General features: G+C 52.3%; 2 protein-coding genes across 2 annotated transcripts in view; both read left to right on the forward strand.

Annotated features, from left to right (window-relative positions):
- The first annotated feature begins 1745 nt into the window (after nt 1-1745).
- On the forward strand, nt 1746-8657 carry MLEC (malectin). Its single transcript, XM_085326201.1, has 4 exons — nt 1746-1955; nt 3364-3540; nt 3705-3762; nt 4914-8657. Exons 1-4 carry the CDS (start codon nt 1791-1793, stop codon nt 5141-5143), a joined length of 630 nt encoding a protein of 209 aa, XP_085182327.1. The 5' UTR covers nt 1746-1790; the 3' UTR covers nt 5144-8657.
- Nucleotides 8658-9274: 617 nt separating this feature from the next.
- Nucleotides 9275-10543, forward strand: part of UNC119B (unc-119 lipid binding chaperone B) — an 8103-nt gene continuing 6834 nt past the window's right edge. The window contains exon 1 of the mRNA XM_085326124.1: nt 9275-9659. Within this exon, the coding sequence (XP_085182250.1) occupies nt 9275-9659 (385 nt within the window). The remainder of the gene's footprint in view (nt 9660-10543) is intronic.

The raw sequence follows: 10543 nt of genomic DNA on the forward strand, positions 1-10543 counted from the left end.
CTCGCGGTAGCCCGGGGCTCCGTCGCTCCACACCCGCGCGGAGAGCCGCCCGGCCGCGTCCCCCGCAGGACCGTCCCGTCCCTGCGCGGCTTCGAGCGGAGCGTCCGCGCGGCCCGGAGCGGCTCCGAGCTGCGCGGAGGAGCCGCGTGCTGCGGGGGCCCGGGGCGCCCGGCTGCCGCCCCGCGGCGGCTCTTCATTGCACCGTCGCTCTGGCTCGCTCGCGGCCGCGGACGGGCGCGTAACGGCCGCGTAACGGCCGCAGCAGAAACGCGTGGCGGCCTGCGAGGAAGGGGCCTGGGGTGGCGCTTCTGGGCTGTGCTGCCGCTGGCAAATGAAAACTTTCTTTTTCCAAGCCTCAGCCCAGGTGCTGTGCCCCGAAGGACAGAATGTGCTGGTGGCCATTAGAGAATAGCCAGGTGCCAACCATAATATTTGAATCGCCGCTAAGATGTGCGCTGCTTGGTGAGCTACTTCTGAGCACATCGAAAATACCTGTTAGGGGTGGGAGGGAGAGGAGAGGTCAGCATTTTCACCCATGTTTTTGTTGGTTAGACTCTCCAGCCTTTGTGCCCTGGTTGGATTGGTGAAGAAAAGCTGGTGTAAGCCTGCCTGAGTAGCTGTGTGTGTAACAGGAGACTTAAGAACTGGCATTAATTTCCTCTTGCTCGTTTGCATTGGCGCTCTCTTTTGCAATATGCACYGGGGCAGTAGCTCTTGCTTGCTTTGTCTTGGCCAATGCAGTGTCTGTTCCCATGGAAATGGGAGTGGAAATGGCAAGTGTCAGCAGAGAACTTGAAGTCTGGGTCAGCGTCTGCTGAGTGAAGTGCCGGTGCGCAGACGCTGCCTGCAGTCTTGCCTGCTCTGGTGGGACATTGCGTGGCTCTGAGCTCCTGAGGCGTGCGCTGGTTTGTGTTTGTACAGTCGCCCTGACACAGTATAAAATACAGATTCAGATTAAGGTGTTTTGAGAGCTGCTGTCACTCACTATTTCACCTCTGAACTAGGAGAAGCAAACTTTATGATTGGTTGTTTTGTCAGGTGTTGGCCCGTTTGGGAATGTTCCTTTGCGGGCTGCTCAGAAGTGCCCTTTTCAGCTGGGTGGCAGTGATGTTCAGGCTGTGAAGCTGCAGCTGGTGGTGCTCTTGAAACCCTTGTGTGTGTATCCTCGTGCTTCCTTCTTCATGTCTTCAAGGTGATGGGTATTGTGTGGCTGTGATGAGAAGACAGGGTTTTGTAAGAGCTCTCTAATGCTTTTTGCCCTTCTGCCATCACCCAGGTTTTGACTTGGAGAGGGCAAGTATCTAAAGCCTGATGCCATTGACTTCTAATCCAGATTTGTTGCAYGGATGAGGTGAACCAGTCCTAAACTTACTGTGTTTTGTTTGTGTGCTGCAGTGTTTGTAACTTTAAAATGTTGTAAAAATATTCTAGATGCTTTTCTTCTTCGAAGCAGGATTTTATGGCCAAGTCCTTTGGCTCTGTGCCCTGTCTGTGAAACAAGATCTTCCTTTTGAAATGGTGTGAGTGGGTTTACCGTCTCTCAGACTGCAGCAGGTCCAGACATGTTTCTCCATATGACCTAGGTTCTGGGGTTTCGGCTACCTCTGTTCTYGCTCTAGTAGTGCATCCTGGTCGGAGCATGGAGGGGAGACGAGTCTGACTAGGGCAGCAAGTGCTGTGGCCACCTAGGGAGTGAAGTGCTTAAGAGTATGGAAAACATCTCTTCTGTGTGTCTCATTAATTTTTTCCTCCCACTGTTTTATGGTTGAAACTCAGCTTCTGACTACGGCATGAAGCTGCCGATCCTGAGGTCCAACGCAGAAGACCAGATTCTGTACCAGACTGAGCGTTACAACGAGGAGACCTTTGGCTATGAAGTTCCCATCAAAGAGGAGGGTGACTACGTGTTGGTTTTGAAGTTTGCCGAGGTCTATTTTGCACAGTCTCAGCAGAAGGTAAGCAGCAGCTTCATGCCAGTGAGACTTACCTTTTTCTCTAATGTGAGTTTCTGRCTAAGATTGGGCATGTTTAGGTTGCTTCTGCTGCCTTGCATGCTGTGGTTTGTCCTGGAGAAAGGGGTGAAGTAAGGTATGAAAGATTAACCTCATCCCTAGAACTTTACCAGGAGGGTGCTCTGAAATGGAATACTCTTCCATGTTCCAGATATACATTTGGCCTGGAGAACTGCACCGCAAAGGAGCGTTCTCAAGCAAATGCATGCAGCTAAACATAACTGACGCCAGAGTTTTATGATCCATTTAAGTTGTGCTGTCTTCGAGAARAAGTGGTTTTGCATTTGTTCCTCTCTGCTTGTTCCTGCCTCTGCTGCATCCCTGTGGTAGAGGAGGTGCTGCACAGTTGGAATCAGGGAAGTGATCTGGTTAAATGATTTATTCAAACCAACCTTAAAAAAAAAAAAGTAATAAAGCCCTTTGCTGGTTCAAACTGATCTTGAGAGTGCAGAGTTAAATTCAACTCTCATTAGAGCACTTTAGAGGTAAATGRTCCTTGCCCACCTTTGAAATCCCTGTACAGAGGTAGAAGCACAAAGAACTCAAAGCCCTCTGATAAATTGAGAGAAAAGTGGTGTGTGTCTCRATCTGGCTTTCTCACCACAAAATGAGTTGCTTTGAGCCCTAAGTGCTGTACTGCCTTCTGCCAGAGAAATATTTCAAGGAGCAGAACTGGTGGGGCTAGTTTACCGAACTAAACGGTTACCGACTGCAAAAAGCAGTCTCAGATTAAACTGAAGGGATGAGGCACCTTTTGGCTCCTCTTTCTTCATGTGGTTCTGCTGGGATTCCCCAGGTGCTGAGCGCAGCCTGAGTCACGGCAGCCTTGAGGAGGACTTTCACTCAGAATTCACAGATGTGGTTAGCAGCTCAGCATTTTACTTCCTTCAAACCCTATAACCTGCCAGTGGCTTCACCAGGTTGTTTCCTGTTCTGTGCTCTGTTGCAGGTTGCTCGTTGTAAATCGCCTAGCTCTCTAGGTGAGATGTGCCACAGCCACCCTGGGCTGGTGGGAGCAGATACTCAGCTAGTTGTAGAAAGCTGAGAAAGAAAAGTATGAATTAGCAAGAACAAAACCCTGCTGTCCTCAGGCCTGAACAGCAGAGGTGGGGATTATGTTAAAAGTAGGAGGTAGATTCCGGGGTGTTTGAAAGCAGTGTTAATGCTTTAGTGTCTTTAACTGCTTGTTCTTGGCCTCTGACTCCCAYTCAAGGGAGTGGAGGATGTGTGGTGGGACATACAATACCTTCTTGAGTGCCTAACAAGTACGGACCTTTCCTGTTCTGTTCCCCTTTCAACAGTTGCGTGCCTGAATTTGTTCTGACACTCTGTCATTTCTTCTGCCCTGAAGGTGTTTGATGTGCGCTTGAATGGCCACGTAGTGGTGAAGGACTTGGACATTTTTGACAGAGTTGGACACAGCACAGCTCACGATGAGATCATTCCCATGAGTATCAAAAAAGGGAAACTGAGCGTCCAGGGAGAGGTCTCCACGTTCACAGGGAAGCTCCACATTGAGTTTGTAAAGGTAACCAGCCTTTGCTGCACAGAGCCCTAATATTCCCTTTTTCCCCCCTTCCCTTCCAGCTGTGAGATGTGGCCCTACTCGGGGGGGGGGAGAGGTGATAGTAGATGGGGAGAATATTTGTTACCTCACGCTGCAGCGCTGACTCCCTTCTTCCCTTTCTCTAGGGCTACTATGATAATCCGAAAATCTGTGCCCTATACATCCTGCAAGGAACAGTGGAAGGTGAGTGCAGTTTTTGAGCCAGGCAGCTCTTTCCCTTTGGAGAGCCGCCTATTGCTTCTCAGACCATGAGATCATAGTTCTTGCTGACCCACCTCTGCCAAAACTGGTTCTCTCTCAGCAAGTCCCCTGCAGGAGGCAGTTACAGACTGTGATAGGTGTGTAGTATCTTCCCATTTCTCTAAGGGTGCAGAACTGCCTCATTTTGGAATAAGTGGATTTCGTTCACATCTTTCTGCATATAGGGTAGAGAAGAGAACATGCTGTCAGCCTTAGCTGTATATAGTTACAGGTAAATTCCCTCTGGCTAATAGRTGTTGGTGACAGCCCTGCAGAGAAGCAATTTATGGAAGTCTTTTAGCTAGTAGTGTGGTGTTTCTTACCTGGAGCTTTGTCTTGCCTCCTTAGCTCTGAGGACAAGGCAGTGGGTTTTGTTTTGCTCTCCCTCTCCCCTGACATCTGTTCCTCTGAATGGCCATGGATATGCTCTGTGGGGAATACCAGCAGTCCTTGCTCTTCCATCACCCTCTGTGCAAATCTCTGCTGAAGTTGAAGCCCCTCTAACTCCAGAACCAAGGAGGTTTAGGGCCCCTCTCTAACTGAACGGTCGGTTTGCTTTCCTAGTAGTCAGGGSTTGCCACATGCTGCTGAAGATCTGGCCCGTGGCCTGATGGAGGGTGGTAGCTTGCYGAGTGGGGACCTGTACTTCAGATTCCAGGCCTGGGTCCGAGTGAGGCTGGAGCATGTCACTGAGATCCGAGGTTGAGGAGTGCGGTGTGAGGCAGGAGTATCTGTGGGAAGGGTTGTTTGTGCGCTTGACTGGATCTCCCTGAGCAACTGGGATGTTTGTATATGCTACAGGTGGCCTTTTGTGCTGTAACCTCTCCAGTGTGAGAGGTGGGTGGGGCAGAGATGTCCTTTCTCTTTGGTCTTTGAAGATCCAGTGGTCTTCATATGCTCTTGTCACAGAGGAAAGTGGCTTGAGCCTCTGTGAGGGAGGATGCCCCTACTTCCTAGGGTTCTCTGGAAGTAGTGGCAAAGCGGTGTCACTGCTCCTGGTGTGTCTGGTGGGTTGAGGAGAGGGGAAGGGAGTGTCTCGAGTTGTGTTCYGGGTTGTATTCTGCCTCCTCACAGCTTTTTGTCTTGTCCAATAGATGTTCCGAAGCTGCAGCCTCACCCTGGTCTGGAGAAAAAAGAGGAAGATGATGATGAAGATGAATATGATGATGGCTCCAGTGTTAAAAAACAGGCAAATAAGAACCGGGTTCAGTCAGGCCCACGCACACCAAACCCCTATGCCTCAGACAACAGCAGCCTCATGTTCCCTATATTGGTGGCCTTTGGTGTCTTCATTCCTACCCTCTTCTGCCTCTGCCGATTGTGAGAGCAAGCCCCACCGAGCATCAGCACCGGGGCTGGGAGGGAAGGAATTGGACCAAACACGGTTGCTTTCAATTTCTCCATGTTGTTCATAATTTAAGGAAGAGAAGAAAAAAAAAAAAAGGTGATTCACTTGGAATGAATAGCAGATATAGGTAAGAGGGAGCTTACCTTCCCCCTGCCAGCAAGCAGTGAGGCCCTCACCTTCCCCTTCGCACTACGTGCAGCCTCCAATCCTCCCTGGGGCATTCAAGAGTAAACTGAGTCCTGGCTGTCTGCGTACTGGGCTGTTGGAAGCTGATGCTAGCAGTCCCGGGCCGTGTCCCACACTGAGAGAAAGCCATGTGCTGCAAGATCTCTGCCTTTACTGGGTGGAGTAATGTCCCTAAGCAGGGAAGCAGCCCTTAAAACCAGGCCTAGGTGCACAACTTGTTCAGGAGCGTGGAAATGTTGGGGTGCCAYTGAGTGACTAACGACTGAAGAACAGAGGTTGGCTCTTCAACATCTCCCTGAGTGTGTGCAACACAACGTATGGTACTCGCCTGCATAAAGATACCAAGACTCCAACTCGCCACTCGGCCTCTGCGAAGAAGTTCCCCTCCTAAGAGTGCAAGCTGCGCCAGGAACAGAGGGATTTATCTGGCCTGATTTGCTGCACCAGTTGGGAGAGACTTTTCTAGTCTGACAATTGTAACAGTTGATCCATTGCAGAGGGACTCTGCTGTAGCCTGCAAGAGGCTGGTGTTCTGTTGGCGTCTGTTCAGGATGCACTTATTTTCTGTATTGATTATGGCTTTTATTCCCTTTAATCTTTTTATTTTCAAAGGTTCATTTTTAAGGCCAGTTCCTTGTCTTGCCCTTTCTAGCAAATGACCTCTCCTTTGGAAGAAGCTGAGAACTAGATGAACTAGAAAGGAGGTTCTGGTCTTGTTCCTCAAGCTTTCTAGTGGTTCAGCCCCTCCATGACTGTGACTGACCTGTGCTGTAGGACAGAGTGGAGCACACCTGCAAATGCTCTCTGTGAGCACTCATCCCCTGTTGTACAGACCAGGCCTGCCTGCAGCRGTGGGAAATGCAGTGGAGATGGTTAGTATCTTCAGTTAGCATAGGTTTTTACATATCAGGGTGCTGGGTGAAGGGGCAGATGTCCAGCATTTGGTACTAGAGAACAAGGTGGTTTTGTTTGCCCTCCAGAGATCTGGACGTGAACAGGATACTTGAGACGAGGTTCATTGGTTTCCCTGGTTGCCTGGTGACAGGCTGGTGAGCCAGGTCACCTGCTGTCCACCAGGGTTGTTTCTGCTAGAGGCTTCTGTTTGCACATGCAGAGCCTGTGCCTGCCTGATGGAGCCCGAGCAGCAGAGCAAAAGCCCTTGCTGCACCTWCTGATCTTGACCTGCAGCCCTGGGAGCTGCCCTGCCATCCTGCTCCCCAGAGACGCTCTCCGGATATGAAAGGCATCCAGCCTAGTTAGTGGGGTTGCTCCTCGCTGTGACTGGTCGGGTCAGCTTCGATCTCAGTGATCTCTGGGCCTAGGTGCAGAGCTCGTTTTACTTCGTGTTACCTCCCTCTCATAAATACTCTCTTCACAGGGCACAGTGGCACTGAGCAGTGTCCTTGCTTCTGCTGCTCTTCCTTGGACMTGAGTTTTCCTTGTAGTGGTTCTTGGGTTTGATGCCCTGCAGTGGCTCAGTCCTTAGCCTTTCCTCAAGCTGAGAAAGATCAGCAGAATTTGAGGAGWAGCCTGTCTGCTCTGCTGGGTCAAGCAACTGAAGCCATTGCTTTCTCCTAAACCTCAAGGTGTGAGATGTTTTTGGCCTACGAGCTCCAGGACAGGAGCTTGGGGAGCTGTCACAGCACTGGTTCCTGCAGCAGCAGAGCTGAACCTCATCTTTCTGACTGCATGCATCACTGCTTTGGGCCTGACCCTGATYCTGTGTCTATGAGCTGAAAAACAAGCAGTGGGATCTTACAACTTATTCATTGCACAAGTAGAGGAAGTGTGGCTGTAGTAACAGCTGCAGTTTGGGAGAAGCAAGAGGGTGCCCGACCATACTAGGGGGAGAAGGCAGGTTTTCGCAAAGGGCAGATCTTAAGAGCAAACCTTAGGAGGAAAAGGCAGTATGCCTGAAGTTCTCTGTTTCATCTTCTAGCTCTGGTTAAAATCCTAGGACTCTGAAAACCCTTTAATGCAAGCTCTGTTTATTTGGTGGCGGTGCCTGAATAGACTCCTCAGCTTTTGTTGAATTGCTCCRACTGGATCACAGAGGCATTCAGATCTTAATCGGGTTGGAGACACATRAACTGCCCTAATTTGTTAGGCAAAGAACCTGGGCGTGAAAGCAGGCTTCTCCATAAGGAGCTGTTCTCCAGGCCTTCTGGCTTGTATTTTCTTTGCGCATCCTTGAAGCAGGGACTCACTCATCTTTTGTGGCTCACTTACCAGTGAGCTCTGTGCCCTGCATAGCATGGGAAAAGGGCCAGTGCCTAGGCCTGCATGAGCTGGAGACAGGTCTTCTGGGGTAGCTTGTCCTTGCCTCTGCTGGCAGCCAGGATGCCCGTTTTGTGTCATYGGCAGCCTAAGGCAAAGCTGGGCAGTGCTTGGACTGCTGTGTTCCAGTTACGGTTCGAAGGAGTTTGTCACATTTGAGTAAGAATAGGGAGGAGGAATCTTTCAGCCTTGATTGCTTCAGTTTAGTTGTTCTGGCTCTGGTTTGTCCATCTTTGTCACTACTGCAAGGCTGGCATTAGCTCTTTAGGTGCCGGTGAGGTTTCCTGACCCTGTTACCGTGCTGTGAGCAGTTTGCTTTGGTCCGTCTCCCTGTCAGGTTTGGCTCAGAAGAGGCCGTCAAGTGGCGCAGTATGGGAACACGGGGAGGATGGTGGAGATGACCACCTGGGCAGCACCTCCGTGGGCACGGTGTGCGTGCTTGCTCGGCTCGCCTTTGTCATCTCTGCACGCCGGTCGGGCGCGTGTTACGGGCTGCCCGGCCCTGCCCGGGGGGAGAAGTGCGAGCTGGCTGTACCTTTCCACCACGGCTGTGCGAGYGAGTGGCCGAGAGGGCGCTTGATTGAGACTAGGTGAGAACAAGCGTGCTGGTGCTTTGCTGCTTCCCGCCAGCAGCAGGCAGGTTGAGTGTGCGTGTCCCTGCGCAGCAGTGTGGGCAGCTGCGTCAGGACAGGCCCCAGCTCGATTCTTGAAGTAGTTGCAAATAAGGCAATCTTAACGAAGCTCCTCACGGGGGGAGATGTTCTGGGCCTGGCTGTAGCCCCAGTGCCRTGGTTGCAATGCCTGTTTTCATTCCTCCTCTTCAGGCCCTCCGTGCTGTCCCGGGGATGCAGGCATGCAGCTGGCAGTTGTCCCTTAYGGTTTTTATCCTCAACTTTCATACCTTTAAGCCAGGCCTTCTGTTTTCCTCTCTGTGTGAGACTGGAACAACAGCTCTGACCCTTTTGGGAATCCCAGGTGGCAATGAGCAGAAAGCCAAATAAATTCCCGTCTTTTTTTGGTGCCTTTATGTTGGGCTTTGAGTAAAAGTCCGTTTGAAGAAGCTGCTTTCTTCAGGGAGCTTCTGAGGTTTCCTCTCCCAGGGACAGGCCTTCCCTGCCTGGGGTCACCTGGGGACTGCCTCCCTCTCCCTTGATGCCTGCTCTGGAGGTCCCAGTTGAAGCACATAACTGCATGCCRGTACCTTGGGTTCCAGCCCTGGAGGTCAACGGAAAGAAAGAGTAACAGGGGGTAGAAGAACTGGAAGAGCTTCTTCAGGTCTGGGCTCCCCGGGATCTCCTGCAGGCAGGATGGAGGCCTTCCAGACAGCCTGGTTCCCGCTTGTCTGCGCGCCTCAGACGGGTGAGTCACAGCTGGCTTCTGGTGCGTGGAGCTTGTGTGTGAAGAGCAGGTCTGGCCATGGGTCCTGCCGCCCCAAATCAGCACCCAAGGGCATCCCCTGCTCTGGCAGGGTCTGAGTAGGGAGCAGCGACCTGTGCCTTGTGCCTCGGCCTTCCCTTGGGTGGAAGTGGGACAGTGGCAGCCAGGGACGTGTCTTGCTGGTGGCAGTCTGGGCTGGACGGGCCTTTGTGGTGGAGAGGAGCAGGAGGAGAGGACCAGCAGAGCAGCCTCAGCCCTCGATGCGAGATGGATTCGGGCAGACGTACCAAGTGCTTCAGACAGCTCAAGCATGCTGTCCGCAGCATGGGAGGGAAGGATCTGTGCTGGGAGCGCGACGGAAACGGGAGCAGGGCCAGCGCCGAGCTGATTTACCAACCTACCGTGCTCAAGAAATGCCGGAGCGTCGCGCGATTCGGGGATGCTCCTTCCGTCGGCCTGGCTCCGCCAGCCCGTCCTCGCCGGCTGGTCCCGAACGGGCTCCGCCAGGCGCCCTCGAAGGCGCAAAGGCGGCGCCGGGCCGGGGCCGTGAGCGCTGCCGAGCGTGGCGACGCGGAGCGGGCCTCCGTGCTGCGTCCCCGCGCCGCTCCGCGGTTCGGCCCGGAGCCCTGGCGGTTCGTTCCCGGGAGCGACCGTGCGGAAGCGGTGCTGGGCTGCRCGGGGCGGGGGAAAGCAGGTCCATGTCTTCCGGGACTCTGGCTTGCTCAGAGTTTATTGCTGTATATTAAATACTATTTTTGGAGATTGGGGGGAAGATGTGGGAGGGGGAGGGCCGAGGCAGCACTGTCCCCAGGCTGAGCGGTGGGACACTATTGCAGGTTATTGATAGGTTTTGATTTATTTTTTCCAAAAAGTGCTTTATTGAGGAGAGAAGAAAAAAAAAGTGCTTTCCTCCCTCCTACAAACAGTGCTGGCTGATCAGAAAACGTGAATAATCTTTTGCAAACACCGAAGGTCTCCGCTCAAGAGGCCGTGTGATGGAGATTTCAAGGCGAGAGGCAAAGCGTRGCTTGAAGCCGTGGAGCGGGCGAGAGCGAAGCCGGGGACGGCAAGATCCCCGTCCCGCGGCGGCTGCCCGCTCGCGCCAGGGAGAGGTCTCCGTCGGTACTCGTCTCCAGTACACGGGGTTTGGAAGGAGGATTTTTTTTTTTTTAACTGTCCATTGCTTTGTGTTATAACAACTTGCAGTGACTTTGTTTTGTTTTAGTTTTGCATCGAACTTGGGCCCTGGGTGAAAAGCACAGATGACTATTTCTGATTGCATTGGCTCTGCAAAGACCGGGGTGGGGGGGAGGGTGGAAGGGGGGGTATTTTATTTTTGGTACATGGTAGCTGTTTTGTTTTTTAATTTCCCCCAGGATGTTTGGTTGAGGGAAATGTTCTGAAATCTGTCTGGCAGTTTTAACCAGCAGTGCGTTCAAAGAAAATAAACAGAATTATATTGTCGCTCAGACGAGCTGGGTGGTCTTTTGCCGTGAAGAGCCGCCGGCGGGGTGCGAAGCCGCGTCGGCCCGGGGC

Source organism: Rhea americana, unplaced genomic scaffold (genome assembly GCF_003343005.1).
Source record: "Rhea americana isolate MKP2758 unplaced genomic scaffold, rheAme1 scaffold_128, whole genome shotgun sequence".
Lineage (NCBI taxonomy): Eukaryota > Metazoa > Chordata > Aves > Rheiformes > Rheidae > Rhea > Rhea americana.

Coding starts and splice junctions, on each gene's coding strand:
- MLEC (XM_085326201.1), top strand. CDS start 1,791: ATGAAGCTGCCGATCCTGAGGTCCAACGCAGAAGACCAGATTCTGTAC. Junction 3,541..3,704: donor TCCACATTGAGTTTGTAAAG/GTAACCAGCCTT, acceptor CCCTTTCTCTAG/GGCTACTATGATAATCCGAA. Junction 3,763..4,913: donor CCTGCAAGGAACAGTGGAAG/GTGAGTGCAGTT, acceptor CTTGTCCAATAG/ATGTTCCGAAGCTGCAGCCT.